The following is a 24,648-nucleotide window of genomic DNA, read 5'->3' on the forward strand; positions in this document are numbered from 1 at the left end:
ACCTGAAAACACAACCCATTTCTTCGGGGAAAATCTAGAACCTGGTTAAAATGAGCGCAGAATCAAATTCCTCAAACACTCCCTCTTTCTCCTGGTCCCCTTGGCCGGACTGCTATGGATGCAGAATGGTGATAGACAGTGGTCATCACAGATGACTCATAAAAGACTAATCACACAGGTGAAAAGGATTGAACCCGCCACTACCAACACCACTTCTGAACTACTTAATGGCTGAAAGGATTTAAAAAAACAAAATTCGCAAAATTCTAAGTTAATATTTCCTCGAAACTGTTAAGATTAAGTTATAAAAACAAGTTAAGTAATCACAATTAGATATGGGTCTCTCCTCCAATGAACAATTTCTCTCTAAATAAAACCTTTGAAAGTCTCTCCATTGTGTGGAAAAGCACAAAAAATAAAAATGTCCAGCAACTCTTCATGGTATATAAAAAGATTTTGTTTTCTTGATTGGCTCTTGATTGCTCACTGGCGAAAACACATGTACATACATGTTGGAAACAGCATTTGTGAACAGTCTCGTCGTTTAACAATTTGTTCATGAAAATGTTACATTTGTAATAGCATTTATCTGACTGGTTTTGTTTTAGTTTTTTTTTTTTTTTTTTACTTCACACCAAACAAGGCATATTGCCATTAGGACGTAAGGGATTACTATTTGGGATCATGTCTAACAGGAACACTATGTAATGATATAAGAAATATCTCTGTTCACATTGCATTAAAATCTTTGCATGCCAGTACAGTCAAGAAAGCAGGAAACAGGGAGGGAATTCCAAAGTCTAGCAGTCTGAGGGAAGAAGGTATTAGAGTAGAAGGCTTTCAGCATCTAAGGACCTGTACAGTGAAGGGATGAGATTTTGTTGCTAAACAGGTTTCTTGGAAGTATATATGTTGAGGGGGGGTACAAGTGTGATGAGTTCATCAGAGCATATTACATTAAAACAGTTGTCAAACAGACACAAGGATGCAATGTTGCAGTGAAAGGACAGGATGAAAAAGGAAAATGAGTCATCAGGTTCCAGTTAAAAGACAAACGTCTTTACAGTTTATTTAACAGTTTCATCAACACAGGAACACATTCAAAACAGTTTGGGTCAAATGGCACAGGAACTATAGAACAAGAATTGTGTTCTCAGCTTTTGATCTCACATCCCGCCAAAGTTTTGTCCCATTGACATCTTAATTAAAGTGAGTTCGCAAGGAATTGATTTGATTTGAATTAGAAAATTGCTGAAAAAAAGGGGCACAGAAGACACACAAGACAAGAAATACAGGATAATTTGTGTATGAAATAAAATAATACTAAACAATAATAAAAAAAAGTCTTCACAAAACTAATTGTGTTTGTGGCTTTAAGAAGTCCGACTATAATGAAAAGAGTCCTTTTATGTTCAAGAAAATAGACAGCCCTCGGAATATTCAGGTTTAGGTAGCCACAGTCAAATTAAGGAGGAGAGGTTTCCTTACTTTTTTGACTCATTATGATCTCATCTGAAAAAGGGAAATCATAGTTTTTTTTATATTCAGTCAGACAAAATTGGGTGCTTGTTGACCTTTGGTTAAGGAGAATCGTCTTGGCCACTCAAACGGCTTTTTTTAGAATAGACTTGGAGGAATGGACAAGAAGAGAATTAGAGAAAGAGAAGTAACCCCCTTTTTTATGTATAACAAGAACTGTTCAGGTCATCCACGAACACGGAACTTGGCTAATGCAGAAAGTTTTATAAGTGCAAAAATGTTCTAATCGTCTGTGTATCACTAGATGTGTCTGAATATGTCTGTGTTAGCTAATCGAACCACGTACCAATCACTACATGAGATACTACATGTTCATACAAAAGAAAATAAATCTTAATGTGACTGCTACAAACGTATAAGTTTGTAAAAAGGGGAACTATTTTGTTTAGATGTGTGTGCAGTATCATGCATTAGATTGAGTCATGGTTTGGCCTCACGCACGCGTACTCAAATCTGTCAAACAATTGCACTTAAAGGGATGGTTAAAATCTTAAAAAGATCTCTCGGTTGGAATACATGAGACAGCAGGTGGATGTCTATGTTCTCAGCTTGAATGAAAAGAGAAGAAAATTAGGGGAAAGGAAAAAATTAAAGAAACTGGAATCTTAGGAAGATCTCTATCATTTCAGAAATTATAGGAGAAACCGAACTCATGATAAAAAATTTCAAAAACTACCTGACAAATATACCCAGTGAACCAAGTGCAAGAGAGATTCAAACAATTGCACTTATAGGGGCGGTTAAAATCTTAAAAAGATCTTTCTATTTGACAGTTTAAATGTTTTCAAATTTCTTTGAAACTTCGAAAGTTTTTATTGAATGTGTAGTGGAGGTACTACAGACAACAGCAGCAATGACTGGTCACAGTTAACAATTTTGAATCTATACTTAATTTCAAAGATAGACATTGATTGGTGCAAACATTTAACTTCCTTTCTGGCTTCTCTAATCAGAAGTCATATCTTAGGTTAGCTGAGCACTTGTCCAGAGATTATAAAAGGGTATAACACAGTGTTTACTTCCTCTTTCTTGGCCAGGCGACGGTGCTATTAAAAACTAATCATATTTCTTAGACCAGCCCTCAAACTTTTCTTTTAAGATATAACAAAAATTGCCATTTTGGGTCTGGTTTGGATTTTTAACTAACATCGCTATGGCCACACACACATGGATTTAATAATGTAACACACACACAGGGACACACACACACACAACTACTTACATACATAATCATGGAAGTACTCTTTTACTAACATGCTTCTCTTTCATTCACTTTTATACACGTGTTAACAGAGATTTGAATCAACATTGGCTTCCAATTCCGCAGATGAAATAGACAAGGTTCAGTTGTCTCTTGCTAGGAAGTAAAACTGAAAAGACCTAATGAAACGTAACAAGATCAAACGGAGACGAACTATTATGTAAAATAATGCACACAGTAGTTTACGATTCAGTCAATTGTTAGGGGTAGAACAGCCAGTATTCAAATGTCACCAGTCATCATGTCACAGTATATGATGGTCATCTCTCATATTAGTGTTGCATTTATTCAATCACTAAGAGAGTCAGAGCTGCTGCTGATAGTGCTCTTGACTGGATCAGAAGCTACTGATGTGGGTAAATCTGAAACTAATACTCCTGCTGCCAGTACCAAGTCGCTGCGTGTTCCAGTCTTGTTGTAGACATTGTGCCTTGCCATATGATTTGACGATAACTTGCATTGTCAACCAAGCTCTAACCTCTGTCACATCACCAAAATATTGCCTTCCTGTGCTTGTTTTACGAGTAATTCAAGCATCTGTGCTCTGATGAACTCGCAGCACTGATGACTCCTCGATGTAAATAACCCCAACTAACCTGACAAGCAGCAAAATCCCACACCTTTATTTTAAAGGTACCTAGATAAATAATAATAATAATAATAACAATAAGTAACAATAAGTACTACTACTATTAATAATAAGTAAATGATAATAAGAATAATAAGTAATAATATGTATTAATAATAATAAGTAATAATAATTAATAGTAATAATAATTAATAGCAATAAGTAATAAGTAATAACAATAAGTAATAAGCAATAATAATAATAATAATAATGATAATATCAAAAATAACTAATAATAATAATGATGATAATAATAATAATAATAATAATAATAATAATAAGTAATAATAATTAATAATAACTAATAATAAGTAATAATTAATAACTAAGAATAAATAATAATAAGTAATAATACTAAAGTAATAATACTAAGTAATAAAGTAATAAAAAGATTAAAACTAATCGCAAGTAATAAATATAAAGAATCGGGGAGGGGGGGGGATCTTCATAAAAAAAAAAACAATAACAATAAGAAAGCTCGAAAAACGAAATGTTTCGTTCCGCCTATTGACCTAAATTTGTATGAACCCAGCTGAGAAAGCGCGCGAAAAGTTGTTTTAGAAAACGAAGAGCAACTCAGAACTTGAAATTCTCGTATCTATTTTAAAGCTGCATAATAATGGCTCAGTTGCCACAGGTAATTTTTGTTTTATTCAATACTTGTATATCAACATCTTAATTGATATCATTTGATAATTTGGATTGGTTAAAACTTAAATCGTCTTGGTAGGACTTTAATAGGAATTAAAAAAAAATGAAAGTAATTATTACTTTTTTAAAAATATTTAAGTTGAATAATTTTTAATATTTCTTAGTTTTGATTTCTCTAAAATCATGTTAAAGTTATTGTTTTTAAAATGATATTCCGTCTTTTATTTATCAGACCAGATATGGTGTCTCTGTGTTTCTCGCTCATACATAATTTTGAAATACACATTGAGTTATTTTTTTTTCAAAATTTTCGTAAAAAAAAAGAAAACGGAAACATTCTTGTGCAGATTTTTTTTTTTATATAAACCATTTAATTAATTTTAGATATAGTTCAGTTCAAATTCTAAAGAAACATTAAAAAAAAAAAAATAACACCATTGTTTTGTCCCCCTCCTCAATGCCGGATAAATACAACCCGTGTCTTTGAAATTTTTGTTTTTTAATTTAAATCTATGACTATTCAAGGCGTTGTTTCTGCAGCAAAGATTTAAATCATTCGCTAATTTAAATTGTCGAAAAATAAATGATATAACTCAAAAATTAACATAGAGATCTTGGTTCTTTTATACAACAGGGCTCCTAAAAATGGACTCTTTACAAGACCCATGAACCAGAGTATTGCACACTAATATTTTCTAATCGACATTAACGTTTTCAAAATGACTTTTGGATCATAAAGGTTAAAATGTTTTTATGGTGTTTTTTTTTTTTTTTAAATTAGTGATTTTGAATCCTTTAAACTGCCGATTAATCAAATTTTAACGTCACACGTCAAATGTATGCTCTAGAGCAAGGGGAGAGGGTAAAACTGGTACTTGTACAGTTTAATCAAGACATGAAAATATCGAAAAAAGTTTAAATAATACGTATCCTTTATGGAATGAAGTTCTCCGAAAAAAAAAAATTCAATTAATTTCATTAAGTTGTTTTTGCTTTACAGCGAAAAAACAAATTCAAATTGTGATACCGAGCAAAAGGTTCGATTCTTAGGAAGAAAAGCTAGTGTAGATGGGGAGGGAGTGTCGTCGCTTTAAACTGAGTTATCTCCCCATGACGTTTTTAAAATCAAACAAAAATTTAAAAAAATCCCAGATGCCTGCCTTCAACGTGCTGTCATAAAAACATTTTTCCGCTGTAAAAAAAAAAACAAAACAAAACAAAACAAAAAAAAAACTATCAAATGAAGTGAAATTTTTTTTCGGAGAACTTTAGTTCAAAACGTATGCGTACATTTTCGATATTTTAATTTTTTAATGTCTTGATTAAACTGTACAAGTACCGTAAAACTTACTGGCGATTCTATGTAAATATTTTATTACTTTTTAGAGAAACAAAAACAAAAAAATCATCGAATTATTTTGTGCCTTCCGCCAACTCCCGCCGAAATTCTGTAGATATGGCGCCAATTGAATGACACGTGACTTAAACCAATCCCGATTTTTAAAAATTTTACTATTAAAAAAAGTTTAAGTAACAATTCAATATATTTTATTCATGATATTATTCTTAGTAAGTTTTGTTCCTGTGAATATTTGAAGTTCGTCATTTCTTTCATGTTTAAAATAGATCGACGACTCAACAGCTGATTAAAAAAAAAAAAATCGTACCCCCCATCCTCCTCTTATTTTTAACAGCACTTCAATTTTTTTTTGTTTGTTTTTTAAACTCTTTTCAAAATACTAAAATTCTTGGTTAAAGTGTTAATGAATAGTCATAAAATCGATTTATTAATGAAAAAAAAAAAAAAAAAGCAAACCCAAGAAACCCTTATTCAGGTGCCTTTTTTTTTTTTTTTTTTTTTTTTTTCTAAACCATTTTCTTCAGCCCAAATTCAAATTTGGTAATTAATTTTTATGAAATACTTTAATAAAAACTAATTACCAAACTTAAAAAAAATCTGATTATTTCAACGCCAGGCAAAATTAACCCGAATTAAAAAGTTATAAAAAGAATTTAAATTTAAAAACGTTTTTTTTTTAGGGGGGGGGGAGGCTATAACATATTAGAATTAAATAACTTCATAATGCTTTTACATCATAATTAAAAAAGGTCAGTTTTTACGACGTATTATAAACACCCCAACCTCCCCATGTTAAGAACGGCTTTCGCAATACCCCTCCGACCTCCCATGTTAAGAACGGCTTTCGGAATACCCCTCCCTGTTAAGAACGGCTTTCGGAATACCCCTCCCTGTTAAGAACGGCTTTCGAGGTTGGGAGGGGTGTTTATTCCGAAAGCCGTTTTTAACCTGGGGAAGTTGGGGTGCTGCTCGTAAAAATTGACCTTAAAATTTTTTAAAGAGTACGGTATATATAATTTCACTATGACAAGATGCGTTTTTTCTTTTTTGTATGTGATTTTAGAAAAATGGTTGTGAAGTAGTAAGTACTACATTAAAAAATCTGGTGGGTTCTCTTAGACCTGTTGCCTCCCAAATTTTCGTGTGCAAAATTTTAAATCACGTGATTACTACAGTGAGAATAAAATAAACCATTCATTCAAGTGCCGCTTATTATGAATTTAGCTGAATACGATATTAAAAATTACTTTATTAGTACTTATGCACTTATGTTACATGGCTGGTGGGTGTTTTGTAATTCTGTACTTTCACCTAACAATTTAACAAAAAGATATTGTAAAACTTGCCACTTAGCCACAGCTGCAGTAGTGCAGTAGGTGTGTCAGAATTATTTGTGAATTTTTGACACTCTTAAGGGCCTTAACACAAAACTGCGAATAAAATATACAAAACTCGTAATTTTTTTTTTTTTTAAAGTTGGTTGTTTAATTTCTTTATGGAATATACTTCCAACATAAGCTATAAAAGTTTTTAAAAAAATAATAGAAATATCATTTTAAAAAAAAATTTTTTTTTTTTAAATGTTTATAAAGTGCATGCGCGCGCTCATGCAGCCATTTTTTTTCTACGTAATGAAATGAATTGAATTTAAGAGTTAAAATTTTTTCAATTTGAAAATCTATCAATTTTTCTATTGGTTCAGTTTTTAAGATATTTTCAGTGTTTAATGTGAAATTTTATGCTCTTTCGAATAAACCGAATATAATCTAGATAAGCGTTTTTTTTTTTTTTTAATTCACCCCCCCCCCCCCCATTTTGAAATATCTATTAAAAAGAAAATAATTTTCTCACCTAAGGTTTATATATCACAAATTGTAGATAGAAGATCAATAAATCAAATAATCTAATTTAAAACAAAGAATAGTTATGTGCAAATTTACCTGTAAAGTTAAAAGTTTGAAACCTTTTTTTTTTCTTTTTTTCATATTTTGAAAATATTGTCCTGTAAAAATTGGACACCTACATGAATTTTTTTCTATTTCATTCAATGTTTTTTAGATTTTTGCAAAAAAAATCATTGCGTAAAGAAGAAATAAAATTTTAAATCAAAAACTCGTGTGATTCTTTAAGAGAATTAAAAAAAAAATGGAAAATTTGTCGGCGGGTATTTTTTTTTTTTTTCTTAAGTAAACTTGGATGAGTGAAATGTGATCAATTTTCAAATACGGTGACCCATAATTGACTAATTTGTTTGACAGCAAACACGTGTCAGAAATTCACAGGGGAGATAAGACACATATCAGAACTTCAAATGTTTGTTCCTTTATATAGTTACTGTTACATGGAAAGGGTTGTCCCCTTTCCATGTAAATAAGAAGAATATTAAATAAGTGAAAATGAGATTAGGATAAGTCTAGAATCGAACCCTGTAGGCAAAGTTAAGAAATAGAATTTTAGAAATTAAGTCTATTGTTAATTCTTTTAGAAATCTGAATATTAAATATGTCAGTAAAAGAATGAACAATGCAAATGTATATATATTATTGTATAATTAAATTGTTTAAAATAGATTAGATTAGAATCGAGGATTCTTTTGTTGTCAAAAGTGTGTTGGACAAGCATATGTAAAGCCATGTGAAATTAGTCACGTGTGAAAAACACACTTCTGACATCATAGACAAAGGACATTTCACCATATTATGGGGTCGGATTTTAGTCAGCAAGTCAGACAGTAAGAGAGCCAGTCAGTTGGTCAGTTAATCCCTCGGAAGCGAAGGGAGAACATTTAGACTATGTAGATCCAAATTTGAATTCCTTATGTCAAGCGACCGGTCGATCAAATGAATAAAGAAGTCATCATTTATGTTGTAACTGTTGTCTTGTGTTATTTTTCATCACGAACGAAAGGTAATTGTGTTTATCATCTTATAATGAACATTGTGTAAACCCTTCACAATTATGTGTCCCATCTCCTCCATCACAAGTAATGTCTATAAATGCCTCCTTTCCCCTGTGTTAAGAACTTGTATACATCTCCATTCAGTGTATGTATGTATGTATATATATATATATGAAGTCCCAAGCATCCCAGAACTGTATGTCTTCTCTCCCTCATCATCAATATTGTTATGTCTGTATTACATGAGTCCCGTTATATATGTGCCCCAATATGAACTCCGCGTCATCGCTACACAGCATTACTACCGGGAAATATATTTGATCTAATGTATTGTTTTTACGTTTTTGAAATAATTATGCCGGTTTAAGGCCTCCGTATTTGTCAACTGGAAACAAAAGACAACTCCACTCTGAACATCTGAGATTACATTTTAAAATCGCAGTCTTTTTGAATCCTTGCTTAAAAAATTATTTTATTTAAAAAGTACGTGGAATATAAAATATAAATATGGACAAATTCTTATAAATGAAGAATGGAAGCACCCATTGATTAATATTTTTTTATAGGTAAGTGATTTTTTGGAATTTATATATATTATATTTGGAGTAAGTTAAAATTTGTTGAATTTCTTGAAATCTTTTTTAAAGAAAACTGATTTAAAAAAAATATTGCATATTTTTCTATTAAACCTTTTATTATTTTAAAAGTTGATCTTTGCTCCTTTTATTGAAAAAAAAAATTAGAGTTTAAATTACATTTTTCAAGTAGTTATAAGCTTCGAAAGAAAGTGAGTCTAATTAAAATTTTTATCACTCATTTTTAATGGCGACATCTGACGCTGCTAGTGCTGCTGCAGCTGTCATTGCAATTCTGGATAATACTTCAGGTTTGTATCCCTCGTCTGAAACTATTGCTCCAAGGTATTTGAAATTCTTCAGTTTAAATCTTTTCTCCGTTGGTAGTGATATCAGTTTGGATTCCATTGTCACTATTTGTCATCAGTTTTTTTTTTGTTTGCATTGATTTCCATGCTGTAAGCTGCGAAAGATCTGTCTAGTTGCCTATGTTCCCCAGTTGTTCTGAGCCTGTGAGTCTATATCATCAGGAACACGTGTGATTGTTCTGCTACCGATGCTGACTGTTCCTTGGTGGTCTTCAAGTGCATCTGTAGCAGTATCAGAATTTTGGGGAAATTTTCAGGCGAGTCGCCATTTTGAATATACACCTATATTTCTATCAGATTTTAATAATAGTAAAACGTAATTTAAACCCGTAAATTTTATTTCAATAAAACGAGCAAAGACCAAATTTTAATATCATAAAAGCTTTAATAGAGAAATAAACAATTTTATTTATTTTTCCTTCGATTTCTTCACTTAACATTTCACGGAATGTCGAACAAAACACTAGTTGAATCTTACGATATATTTTTAAAATGGCAAAATATATAACTTACCTGGTTAATGAGTAAGATATGCTTTCTTTTAATCTTCCTGTATGAGAATTTATTCATATTTATGTATTATAATCCATGTATTTTTTAAATGGAAGGATTTTTCCAACACACATCGCGACCACGCATGGCTTTCAAGCAACTTGTAACGACACCGGAAGTGAAAAATTATCTCTTATGTACGGAGGCCTATAAGTGTAAAAAAAAAACACTAATTCAGAAACCTTAATAATCTCGATATTGGATTATATTCCTTCAAATTTTCCACTTTTAAAGGTTTTCAGAGGCGCTGAAAACGGAAATAACCATTTATATATACGGCAAACGAAACTAGTAGTTTCCAAGATAAAAAATTTTACAAATGGTCACAAAGTGGGGGGTCACTTTTCTATAATGATGTGACGTCAAATGGGCACCCACTTTATGGCCACATTGCAATGAACAGATTTGGCCGTAATTTTAAAGGAATTTTCGAGGGTGGCTTCATATTGACCCTATATGAATAAAGGGTGGAATTCTTCATATTTACCCTATATGATTAAACAAATATTTAATGTAATAATAATAATAACAAACCAAAACACGTCTTTATAATATAAGTTTGTCTAAAATATTATATTCGGTTTATTGGAAAGAACGTAAAATTTCACATTGACCCTGAAAATATCGTAAAAATAGAATCAATAGAAAAATTTTGATAGATTTTTAAAGTTTAAAAATTGAAAAATATTGAGTTCGGAAAATTCATTACTGTTTTTTAAAAAAAAAAAATATATATATTTCTATTACTTTTAAAACAACTGTAATAGTTTATTTTGGAAGTATAATCCATAAAGAAAATAAATAACCCACTTTTAACAGAGAAATTACGAGATTTTTATATTGTATTCGCAGTTTCGTGTTAGGGGTGTCAAAAATTCCTACAAAAATTCTGATACTCACATAGATTCAAAAAAGTTGTCAAAAAAACAAATATATAAACACAAAGGCAAGATAAGTTACTTTTCTACCTAACTGGATATATTTTTTGTGTTCTTATTCAATTTAACATGTCTATTCAGCTCGAAAAACATGCAGTGTTTAAAATTCAAAATGTCGCCCGGCCCCGGCGCCCGGCCCGACTGTCTCTTTAACACGGTAAGTTTGGGAAAAGATGTTATAAATAATAAACTAGACAAAATACTATTAAAAATCAACCGAATATATGTCAACTTATGTCACGGTAACATATATTGAGCGAATTTCTAACAGTATTTTGTCTAGTTTATAATTTATAATACCTTTTCCCAAACTTACCCTCTCCGAGAGAGAGTCGGGCGCCATTTTGAATTTTAAACACTGCATGTTTTTCGAGCTGAATAAACATGTTACACTGAATAAAAACACAAAAAATATATCCAGTTAGGTAGAAATGTAACTTATCTTGCCTTTGATAACATTTATTTGTTCTATATTTGTTTTGGGACAACTTTTTCGAATTTATAATACAAACCCACTTTAATAGTTCTGGAAGTATATTCCAGAAAGAAAATAAACCCACTTTAAAAATAGAAATTACGAGTTTTTTATATTTTATCTTGCCTTTGATAACATTTATTTGCTATATTTTTGTTTTTAGACCACTTTCTTTTTAATCTATGTGTACAGACAGAGACAGTAATAATACAAACGTAACTTTTTATCGCCGAAACATTTTCAGCGATAAAGTGTAGAAATTACCTGAAAAATTAATGTTTTTTACTCAAATAAAGTTTAAAAAGTCAAAATAAAATTTAAATACAACTTTCTCATCAGTTACAGAAAGTTAAAAAATACGGGTAGTAAAAATAAAAAAACAAAAAAACTCACCATTATTCCAATAAAATTCTTTAAAGACTAGTAAATACGTCTGCTCCAAAGAATGCTTAGTGTCGGGTAGGATCAGTAGCAATCAGTTACGTTTTTGCCTGACTTAAGGAAGATAACTTGTCCTTTTTTTTATTTTTGTGCCTTTACGCTATCGTAAATAAAAAACTGGGAGTTTTCATTTTTTCATTAACGCGAATTACGATATGACGCAGATATGCAATTTTTTTTTTTTTTTTTTTTTAATATCTTAAAGAAATTCCTGAATTTTTTTTTTATTATACTATAAATCTGCATTATCCGATTTCGTCTTTTTTTTTTTTTTTTTATATTGAAAAAAAGGAAACCAGGAATTAAATATAAAAATATAAACTGATCGACCATTAATTACTGGAACATTCTAAACAAAAATTAAGCTTTCACGTAAAAAAAAAACAAAAAAAAACACGTGGTTATCGAAAAAAGAAGGATTTAAATTTTGGACTTTACCGGTAAATTTACAGATAAGTGATATTTTTTGTTGTTTTAAATTTGAGTATTTTATTTATTCATGTTTTATCTTCAATTTGTGATATATAAAACGTGCCGAACAAAATTAATTATTAAAATTCTCATAGACATTCCAAAATGGGGGGGTGAATTTATAAAACAACGTTTGTCTAAAATATTATATTTAGTTTATCGGAAAGAGCATAAAATTTTACATTCACCCTGAAAAAAACGTAACAATTGAACGAATAGGAAAAATTTGATAGATTTTTAAAGTTTAAAAATTGAAAAATATTCATCTCATAAAAATCAATTGATTTCACTACGTAACAAAATGGCTTCCCAGCACGCACGCACTTTGTAAACAATGTTTTTTAAACAATGAAAAATAATATTTCTATTATTTTTTAAACAACTTAAATAGTTTATTTTGGAAGCATATTCTATAAAGAAAATAAATAACCCACTTTAGAAAGAGAAATTACGAGTTTTCTATATTTTAATTGCAGTTTTCTGTTAGGGGTGTCAAAAATTCCCCCAAAATTCTGATACTGCTAGTGCATCTGTCATAATTCTTTCAAGGAAAACGTTGAAGAGATAGTGAAGTTTGCTCTTGCTGACACTCTTCAATGTTAGTGCATGTGTTGGAAGGTTAATGTCTCTCTGTCTCATTTAATTTTTCATCTCATTAAAAAAACGTTTTATTTTTTCATTTCAGCATGAAATCAGTCACTACGAACAGATGCATATTAACAACCTGGCTGATAACAAACTTGTGGTAAGACCCTCCTCTGTCACCTACTCGCCTATGAAAATATCCCAACATCAAACTACCCCGCAACAAAATAGCAAAACTCTTGAAACAATTTATCAAGGACCATTCCTCTTGAGTACCTCCTCTTCTCATTATTGTACCTTTTAATAGGTTGATGATGTACAATTTGTCTAATGGATACCAACACAAACTATGGAATCGCCAATTCAGATCCAATCATACTTATTGCTTTTACTTGCACTGTAATATCATTGATCAAGTTATATGATTTAGTATATGATGATTGCTAGTGATACGAGCATAATAGCATTGGGGTAAAATGCTTGACTGATGATCAATTTTAACTGATCTGCCGATTAACTTTCAAATCTCATTGTGAAAAGTACTCTCTACATTAAAGCTGAAATAGACTGAAACAGTTCTCTGGTGATCTGTTTTGTCAGAGTTTATTAGAAGCCAATTTAAAAAATATTTGATAAATTCTTTGATTTTTGAATTCAGATATGTGAAAAAAAATTGGTTTCGTTTTTACAAATTATTTTTTATTTATTTTTTTTTCGTAGATAGAAATTTGTAAGTTCAGAAATAAATAAAAATATAAGAACACAAGTCGGTTGTGAAACTATACTTCTGCCTAACACTATAGGATTGGTCAAAGTCTTAGGTTTCCCCATATTCTATGAAGCATTGGTGCTTGTTTGTATTGTTGATCTTTTAAACCAACGCATTTCAGGTGATAAGATTATCACGTACTTGCATGCCATGACAAAATTATAAATTTAAAAAATTATGGAAAATGATCCAGTAAAAAAATGATTACAACTAAAAATAGAATTTATCAAGTTTTATTGTATGTTTTAATTTGAAAGAATTGTGCGAACGTCATTATGACTGATTTTTCTTGTTAAAACTACATCTAGCACATCTACGAGATCATTTTTTGTAATTTTTAGAATTTATACTAATTTCGACATGGCACCTGACAAAGTACCAAGGTTATGCAATAGAAACTGGTTATTTGTAAAATCATCATATGCTATAGTTTGCACTGAAGATAGACAATAACAGAACTAAGAAATCCTGAAAATTTAAGCACATAATTCCAAGCGGTTTCCGATTTAAAGCATTTTTCATTTTGGTGTTAATCACATAATGTGACGCCTGGGTGACAATTTTGTGATATGATTTCTTTGAATTAAAAAAAGGGTGTAGCTGGCATAGTAGTGCATTACTTTTTTCATATATTTTTTTAGACGCTATAAATTGTCTCTGGACCAAAAATGGTTAAAAGTTTTTGTTTCGTTCACTCACAGTTTCTGCTGAAAGTCTGATATATTTTTGATGATAATGAAAAATATTCCCTCTCCCTATTGGATGTGATAATCAATTTAGATGTGTGTTAAACTTGCATCACCTCTTAATTTTGGAATAAGTCAGATACTTACAGTAAACTGGGTCAATTCAGTCAACTATTTACTATAAAAGTAGTTCTCGCAAAGGCTTTCTCTAAGTTGTGTCTATTAAAAATGGTTAAAAGTTCTTGTTTTTGTTGACTGACATTATTTGTTCAAAGTCAAAAACTATGTGAACTAATTTTCTGCCTTTTTGACTCCTCCCCCTGTTCACTTTTTTTATACAAAAATGGCAATTTTGATAAGGGCTGTTTGTTTTAGCTTAGGCCCCTCTTTGAACCAACTTTACTATTTCATACACAACAACGAACTTGAACTATTCCCTGAGAAGTACCGTAATGGGAAGTAACCAGTTTTGATCTGTATAGAGTTAAGTCAGGAGAGTGGCCAGTCATGCCAAATTCCATAAATTTCATCTTCAAACAGGCGTCCATTAAATACAAAACAGTTGCAGTGAAATGGTATTCAGAAAATAATGGATTTCACAACTAAAGTCAGCATTCAACATTTACATGTTGCTGTGTTCTTTATGTCATTGAAATGTAGAAATGGTTTTTTGATAATCTTGGTCAGTTATTGTGTATGTCCTTCGAATACATGTTGTTGGGGATACAACACAAATAATTTTCTTGATGGGAACAAACTATGTATCATCAATCTGCAGCCAACTGTATGTCTTGCGTGGTTCATGGGAATGCATGAACTTGACAGTTACATCACCTTCCTCTGCATTTATTTCATTCACGATACCAATCCACCAGAAAGAGTTATAAATACAGGTTATATATTGGATTGGTATAATGTCAGAGATATAAAGAATTGATGGCAAGTTAGTCATGAATATCAATATATAGTTCATCCACACTGGACAACTTATGGCCAATTTGTGATTTTGACAATGGTACAAAAAGGTGACTAGCTTTGGTTCCCGGGCACTGGAAAACCTTGCTTTCTCACCTTCTCTATGGTTTCTTTACTGATCGCAAAGAAACGGATGACAGACATCTGGTAGACAGCAAGCATAGCTTTATAATCAAAGATTTAATAATTAAGAGGGCATTGGAGTGACCGCTTAGCCACATGGCGTTTTACTAAACCACCAATTTCATCACCAGGGGATTTTCCATGACTGGTGGCAAAGAAAACCCACTCACCTTCAATACCAAAGACCTCCTTATGCAAGCATAAATTGATGAAATTCTTGGAAGTTTTTATATTGAGCCACACAGCCATCATTTGTTCATGTGCAATATTCCTTATTCCAATGATAACTTTGAATTTCGTCTTGTATTAAAAATTGAAAGTTTTCTGTAAAGTCTCCCAGAACAAGGATCTCATTAGAACAAAGAATCTATTTCTTTTGATTCAAGTATCTGGTTTGGCATTTTGTTGGATATGTGTCTAGTAAGATTATCAAAGGTGTCAATCAACAGATCTTTATATTCTGCATATTTTAATGTTGCATGGCCAGTTGTGTCCCATTGACTAAAAATGAAATTCGTCATTGGGGTTCGTATAGAACTCCTTATCCAAGAATTCCTGCAATGCTTCTCTACCAGGGCAGTTTTCACAGCGATGCATCATCAACTGTCAGACTCGCATATTTCTTTTTGCACTGATGACAGCGAAAATGACCTAGTGTTACATTATAGCCTCTTGCCTCCAGATCTTTTGCCATCTGCAAAGGTATCGGTCGTTCACCTTTGACCTCTTGTGTTGTAAAAATCCACCACAACACTTCAGTGTGGTCTTTGCTCAAACACATTTCCAAATTATTGTTTGTGATGGAAGCAAATGGTTGATAATTCTCCTTCATTTTCTTTTAGTCCAGCTCTCCACAAAAATGTCTCAACAATTCCTTGCTCCAAGTCTGATAGATTCTCAAGTCCCTTGAGCCAATTATAGTCAAACTTGTGACACTCAAATTGAGTTGAACACCAATGGAGCAAACCTCATGAGTAATCCAGTTTTCTGAAGAAAGGTAAAAAAAGAAAATTAGAACCTAGTTGCACTACATTTTGCTTACATGCTTTTTTTATAAGAAACATGAGTTAGCCTCCTAGTACAAGAAGTTTTTTAACTTTTGACACATAGTTCCAAAAGTGTCTTAATTAGTTTCTTAATCAAATTTCTCAAGTACTTTGGAAATGTAGTTTAAGGACATTTTGTAAAGTAAACAGTGTAGGTATGAATGAATATTTGGAGCTTTGTGGTACAAATATCCTTTTTTTCCACAGGAGCCAATAAGGTAATGTAGGTTTTGTTTCTTAACCCATGCAAAACCATGTTTCTTTTTGTTTTTTTCCCCAGTGCAATGGACCATGGGGAGGGAGGGGATGCAACTTGACCCAGAATTTAAAAATTTGTATGAACCTCACGAAACACAAGAAATTGAAACAATTTTATATCTTTTACCTTCTTAGATCACAGCCAGATCTGTGGATATAGGTTTGAAAATCCCATATTTCTGGATGATTTTACACAGAATGACTCAAACATGACTCAAAAACTATTTGATCAAGCCAAAATTTTACATGACATTTTCTCCAATGAACATCAAATCCATTGGATTTTGAAAAATCAAAAATTGAAATTCCGTCAATTTCAACCATGATGTAACTTTTCAATCTCTATAAGATGAAGGATTTTATTGGTTAAATTATGGATCAAGTCGGGAGTCTCTATGAAGTACAAAACTAAAGTTACCACGAAAAGTCTTAACTTTCACCTTTTCCATGACTTAATCTAGATATCAATTCAAGATTCTATGCAAAACTTGTGAATTACTTTTACCAATTATTCTTGTTTCAATTAAATACATGGCTGTTCAATTTTATACTGATGATTTTGTTTGTATTTGTGTTAATGCTTGCCCCACACCCTTTGTGTGTATGACAAACACAATGCTTCCATCTATAAAATCTAAAATGGACTCTCATCCTGAACTTTACAAACTGATAACATTTACGTGACAAATGATCGATTTTCTCTGATATATAGATGCAGTCCCTGGTGTAACAAACCGGCTAGGCATTTTTATCCTTGGTCCCCAAAATCAATAGAGATTAAAATCATTCCTGCAATGATTTAGTCTCTGTTGATTGTGGTGTAGTGCGAGTTCTTTACAGTTCTAGGAGGTTCACTTTCCCAGGCTTGACCTTCTCTATGTGAGTTTATTGCTAATCACCTGATGTATCCTTATCAGGGAGTGCACAGGCATTTTTTGCAGGTCAGAGTGCTCCTAAGGCGCTTATTTCTCAATCCCACTTTCCAACTCTGGTGTCACAGTTCTTGCAGTGAGAGAGCTAAATATATTGCGCTGATACGCAGGTGATTGGTGCAGCAGTGTACGCATGTGCAATTTTCACTCATTTTCATTAATGATAAGTTTTAGCTTGATGCAAATTGCCTTACATGTTTACATTCCTGTCTTATAAAAAGTTTGGTTTAGATTATTATTATTATTATTATTAAGCTAGTGTTTTTCTTCAAACTCTGGTATCACTTTTCTTATTCAATTACAGTCAGACACGGCCAACTTGGCAAAATTTTATGTCTTGAGGCTCTTTACAACACCTTCAACGACATGAGTGAAATACTAGCTATTTCCAAAAGGCAGTTTTCATGTTAAAAACCACACAAAAATCTGTTGACGAGGTCATGAAAAAGTATAAATTTTTCTTTTTTCTTTTTTTTTTATTTATTTTTTTTCCCCCAATAATAAATCCCATAGAAGCCAAGTGTGTGTGACTTAATAACCTTATGCTGAATGATATGAACTTTCAGATTTGAATATTGCTCACATCCTCAAAAATTTAATCCGTTTCTCTTTAAAAAATTTCAGTTGGCGCGTCTTTTAGCAGAATTTCAAACTGAAGTACCCCCTAAAACGGTAAGACTAATTTATTTTTTTAAAACATTTTTTCCCCCCAATTTTTTAATTTTGTTCAAGCTGGGGAGAGCATTCTACCAGATATCACACATTCATCTGCTACATCATACATTCCAACCAAGAGATCTTAAGATTTTAACCATTCCTAGTGCAATTATTTGTATCCCTCTTGCACTTGGTTCCACAAGCTTTATCTTCTGTATATGCCTGTGCATAATTAAAAACTTCATTTTTTTTAATATATATGTATACATTTGTATTCCTGTCTGTATGTTTGTTTATTTGCTTACAAGTTGATTAATATATACAAAAACCCATTACTTTTCATTCCTATACTATGATTATTGCAAAATATAAGATTAAAGAGGTGACGTTATTTGCATATTACATTAAGGAAAATCAACTTTATTAAATAGCGGTGTATTAGTTATTGTTTATAGTGAGAGAATTATTTTAAGTGTTCTATTTAAGTTTATTATTTAAATTTGATTTATATTGAGCATATTTAATTTATTTTTACCGACATCGATTTTTTTTTTTTTAATTTTTTTTATATGGATCGGTTTGAGTTATTTCCCTTGGGCACGAAAGTTGTTCTTTTTTTTTTTCTTTTTTGGCGCATATTAAAACTAAAAACTTTCAAGCATTGTTTTTGGAATTAGTGTAAATAAAATTTTACATTACATTTTTGTTTCCATTGTTTCTTTTATTTTTTAAATTTTTGTTGGGTAACGATAGTTGACATAAAAATGAAAAACTGCTCAATATTCTTAGTATAGAAGGTGTGGCAAAACCGAACTTCATGTCTACCCTGGCAATGCTGAGTATCCATGCTAGTATATATATATAAAACTGTTTGTCTCCATATTTTTTTTCCAACTGCATCTCCTCTGATAAGCTAGGTCATAAAGCACTGCAATGCTGGTCAAATGATTGCATTTTTGTGGATCATCTATATATATAAAAGCAAAAATGTATGTGTGTATGTATGTTCGCTTTTCCTCGATGTCCACGAAAGGCTTCTTTCAAACAAGCGCTTGCTCGCTTCACAACTTAAAACTTTTTATATCATCTATAAATTGTAATATCTTAGAGTTATCCACGGAGCTTGCCTGTCTATTTAATTTTATTGACTTTCAAACGTTAATTATTCCACATTTCCCCGCATCGGCACGCGTTACATTCGGTTTTCGGTAATAAAAAAAAGCGAAACTCAACTCTAACCACAGGCCGAAAGCCAGTTGTCTCAAGAGAGCTAAGTAACGTTTGTTCAATGTCGACTTCGTCATATCAGACTAGCTTTCATTTCACTCCTCCTAATAAACAGGGAGTGGGTTTTTAAAAACAAACAAACCGATTTATTCAAAACTGTCCCGCACAAAATGCTAACTGCTGAATACCTATCGCCGTCACGTCAATCAAAAACGCGCACCTGTTTGTTTTTACTTAAAGTAGTGTTCTTGTATGCATGTGCAAATAAAATCGAATTATTTAACTTTTTTTTTTATCCATCTGATGATAGTTCAAACGATAACAACTAAGGCTGGAGCACTATGTTTTGACTTTGATTCCAGCTGATGGCACTCAAGTCTTTTATTTTTCTTTACTTTTGAAATCCTTATGTATTGAGTAAAGATGGCCTAATTGTTATCGTACTTGACTTGCTGTCTTTAGGTTTAGTTTTAATCTCGGCGTGAGTATTGTTTTTTTACTTATAAGAAGTGAACTATTCAGAAAAAAATGATACTTGCATGCATGTCTGTTTCTTTCCATTTAAAAAAATTTTTTTTAAGGAATTTAATGTTTTTAATAGCTACAGTATTTCTATTTATAAATAAGAAATCTGCATTAATTAAAATATATTTGTGTGTTTTACGATCGAGCAACACCGGGCTGCCTGCTAGTAATCAGTAGAAAATAGGTTCAATAATAATAAATATGAAATCTACATAAGTTAAAATATTGTATTTATGCATATTTTATGATCAAGCAATGGGTGCTCTGCTACTATAACAAACGAATGGCAAATTAAACCATGTAGAGAAAAATTTAGTTGAAATAGGCCATGGCCCACCATATTCTTGTGCCCCCCTCCTTTTTTTTTTTTTTTTTTTTTTTTTTGCTCATATCTGAGTGATAAATTCCTTTTAAAACAGTCTATAATGGTTTTTTATTTTATTTAACTGATAAACCTAACGATTAATTGTGTCCCAATTCAATAATTGATTCTAATTTGTTTCTGAATGAAAAATATGAGACGTAAGTCTATTATATTTAATACTCATTCTTGATATTAACCATCCTGAAACATGTTAAACTCATAACTATTAAACATTAATTCATTGTATATTTGTTATTCCATCTGCTTTTTCTAGAATTATTTTCATGGATATAGATGGTGTTAGAAGCAGGAAAAGGATTTTAATTTATATTTTATTTTGAGCTGTTCTCTGCTCGTTTTCAAAAAATGAAATCTCCCCCCCCCCCGTTTCATTTTATAACTCTAAAAATTAATTGCATATATGTAGTTGTGTATGTATATTTATATTCAATTTATTTTTCAAATTGAGTATTCAAAAAAAAATGCTTTTATTTTTTTTTTTATGTTAACATTTACTTTAAATTAATCTTGAAAACATGATACACAATAACATATAGTATGATAGAAACTTGTTTTGTTTTATTTAGAAACCACCCAGAAAAGTTCGAAAAGTTTCTCCAAAAACTGAACCCACATTTGTACGTCGTAATCCAGTCCGTAGCAGCCGAAGATCATATGGCTTGTCATCATTGGTTTCAACCAACCGTTCACGCCGAGGTTCAGTTTCATCCACCGTTTCATCCTCATCTTCTTTGTCTTCTGTTTCTCCAGCTGTTTCACCTGAGGTGAGTTATCTCCCTTGCCGAGTTATTGCCCTTGTCTTGAAACTATTTCTTTAAGAATTGTATTTTCAGTTAATCCAACAAGCACGTGAGTATGGAATTAAAAAAATGTTTTGTTGTATTATCTAATACATTTTTCTTGAACATTCCATTTTGATATTACTAAAACTGTGACATATAGTGTGAAAAAATAGCTATTTATATCATTGTACACGGACATGTACAGGCTTTGCTACACTCACATGACCATGTGTCAATCTATAGTTATTAATAACTAAGATCTCGGGGGGGGGGATTTTTCTTAGGTGTTCATTTTGGAAATTTCTGAGGATCTTAATTATTAATAACTGCAGATTGAAACATTGTCATGTCAGAGTAACAAAGCCTCTACATGTTTTAAATGTTATTTATATTAGTGATAGTAAGATTCCAATCCCCCCTCCCCCACTCCCCTGATTCCGATACAATAACCGATTCTGTTCTACACTTTCTATTCTGATACAATAATCGATTCTAATACTTTAAAATTTTTAAATATATAATTGTTTTTTGTGTAATATGTGTGTATATTTTTGCTAACATACACTTGTTGGGAATAATCTATAGATCGTAGTAACTATTTATCATTTCATCATTAATCCAAACCATGGAAAATTAAGTTTTAAATAAAAACAAAAACACAACAATAATAAACGACCTCGTGTTTGCTTAGCCTGTAAAATGCCAGCAGAAATATATAGAAAAGAAAAGATAATCATAATTTTGTAGGTCGTTCATTCGTGAACGTACGCCATTAATTTGCATATGTACACAATTGGTTACTGTTAAAAGGGACAAATTCTAAATCAGAAGGGTTGAGTTAAGTTTTTTTTTTTTTTTTTTTTTTTTCTTCTTCTTTGGACAACTTGGACCGAGAACAAATGGTGGAAGATAATATCGAATACACAAGGATTTGTTGCAAGTTGAGGAAAGAAAGGAAAAACACTTTGTGTGTTGTAGCGACAAGAGAATGTTTTGATGCTGCTTTTTTTTTTTTTTTTTGTCCCTTTTCCATTTTATAAGCTTTAATTCTGCCATCATTTGCTGGAGAGAATCTTCATCGACCATGTTGTACCATCCTTTTTTGAACGCAGATGCTAGTTTTTTAGTACTCCTGTTGCTACTCTGAGCCATTCACAGACAGGTAAATGTCCTAATTTACTGCAAATAGGAACTGTGATGTGCCATGTTAACACACTAGGTAACTCTGGAATCGGGCTCCCTCGTTTCAATCATAAAGTATTACATTCTTCCCGGACCTCAAGGCTCAACACGAACGCCCCATCCTTTTAAGCGCTTAGGGTTCTTGCTTATTAAACTGAAAGATTTCAGTTTCATTTGAACCACATCTGCAGACATTGTCTTGATTAACATAGATGTCATCAATGTAAGCTGAAGTAGCTTTCACTGTTGTCTCATCTTCCATCAAAACAGTTTTAATAATAGCTGTTATTATTAAGGGTGCTACGTTTGGGCCAAAACCTAAACATGTCAAACAGTTTTGTTTGCCCTTGATTATCACCATATCTGTAGGTAGGCTCTCTTCAAATCTAGCAGTACTACATTACTCCCTTTCTGATGCCACTCTTAATTTAGCAGCGCACGCATATGCATTCCTGATAAAGGCACCAACATGCTGATTCAATTCACGATAATCCATTACGGGTCGAATTTTGTTTTTAGTCGGTTGTTCAATAGCCATGTGTGGAATTAATCCTTTCAGTGGTCCTAGACATTCTTGTGGCTATGGTATGAACCAACCATTATCAATCTGCAGCTGAAGTTCTTCTTCATATGCAACTTGATTTTTGGTAAAAACTGCATACTCTGGAATGGTATCGCATAACCGATCGGGCAATTCACTCATGATCCATTTCCACCTTGCACTCCAGGCCCTTTCTTTGTCATCAGATGTAACAGAAGTCCTTTTCCTCAATAGAAATAGCTGCACAGACTTCTTTCCTTCTACCAAGCATTATACCTCCAGCTGCTGTAATCATGCCGCCTCCTAGATCTCTTATTGCGTCAATTCCATGTAATAAGTTGTATCCAAGGGGTTTTTCCTGCATCACCAGGACGTCAGCTTCAGCTGTGTCACCTTTCTCAATGCAGATTATCACAGTCCCTATACCACAACATGCTTGGGATAAGCCAACAATGGTCATGACCTCCACTTGTTGTTTCCTCCATGACTGACAGTGATATGCGCTAACTAGAGACTGGGAACATCCCGTGTCTACAAGTGCTGAACATTGCACATCATTAATTTTGACGCTGACAACAGGCAATGCTGTGTTCATTGCTTGGCAAGGGGCAATTGTGGCGACAATACCTTGTCCTCAACTTTGTTTCCCCGAACAGTTGCGAGATATTTGACCTAACTCATTGTAGTGATAACATTTTAGTGTTTTGAGTGCTTGTGAATAAACATTCATCGTACTACTTTGACTCTGGCAACCCTTAGAAAAATGGTTAGAACTCCCACATTTATAGCACACAGGGTTTTCACGCTGGGAGAGAATCCACATTTTCTCCATAAGGTTTAAATCCTGCACGACTTGTAATTGGTTCCGGTTCCATAAGGATGTTTCACGCTCGGGCCAATAACTTGTCCATTGTTAATCTATCAATATGTGACGACGCTCGCAAAAGTCTACTGACATCCTCAGGTAAGCCCACCAAAATGACACAGCTGAAAACTTCCGTAAATCAGCTAAGTAAACGTCTACCGTTTCATTGGGATGTAATGGCAAACGTTTCTTAACCTTAACAGACTGGCCCAACGTTTTTCACAATATGGGGTCTGTTGACATGACAGGATGCATCAAACATAGCTCGGCATTAATGTCAAAGGAAAAAGCAAATCTTAAGCTAAACATTTTGATTTCAATTTTTGGTGAACAAGTTTTTTTTTTTTTTTTATAAATCACTAAGCAGGGCTACCCGGCGTTGCTCGGGACCGTATAAACAATGAAAAAACAAAAGCAGATATGGAACATATGTTTTATTCTTAGGGGAGAGGAATCTTTCATCTCAAGTTTTAGCGTTACAAACAAACATTTGTCTTTTATATATATACTAGCAGGGCTACCCGGCGTTGCTCGGGACCGTATAAACAATGAAAAAACAAAAGCAGATATTGAACATATGTTTGATTCTTAGGGGAGAGGAATCTTTCATCTCTATGTATTATTTGTTTTATCTACCCTAGGACTGATATTGTTCATGTTTTATCCCTAGCATAGGTAATTTACAGCATGTATATGAAATTGTTTTACCTTAGGGAGAAGAGAACAGGTAATATACAACATAATGTGTCTATATTACATCCCTGGCAACGCCTAGAAACCAGCTAGAACATGTATTTCAGTCAATCTTTATTATATCCTGGGCTATGCCGGGAAACCAGCTAATCTCTTTTTAGTGACTTGACCACCAAAATACCTCCCTAAGTGTGTCCTTTCTTTTGAACTTATTAGATATAGGTATCTAGAAATGTGTGTGAAATTTTGTTGAATGCAT

General features: G+C 32.2%; 1 protein-coding gene across 1 annotated transcript in view; it reads left to right on the top strand.

Annotated features, from left to right (window-relative positions):
• The first annotated feature begins 3,913 nt into the window (after positions 1-3,913).
• LOC145291359 (cell division cycle-associated protein 7-like) overlaps positions 3,914-24,648 on the top strand; it is a 77,888-nt gene continuing 57,153 nt past the window's right edge. The window contains exons 1-4 of the mRNA XM_080137132.1: positions 3,914-4,065; positions 12,844-12,903; positions 18,157-18,204; positions 20,893-21,090. Of these exons, the coding sequence (XP_079993258.1) occupies positions 4,048-4,065; positions 12,844-12,903; positions 18,157-18,204; positions 20,893-21,090 (324 nt within the window). The 5' untranslated portion in view covers positions 3,914-4,047. The remainder of the gene's footprint in view (positions 4,066-12,843; positions 12,904-18,156; positions 18,205-20,892; positions 21,091-24,648) is intronic.

This window comes from Euprymna scolopes, chromosome 12 (assembly GCF_053919585.1).
Source record: "Euprymna scolopes isolate OS-2025 chromosome 12, ASM5391958v1, whole genome shotgun sequence".
NCBI lineage: Eukaryota > Metazoa > Mollusca > Cephalopoda > Sepiida > Sepiolidae > Euprymna > Euprymna scolopes.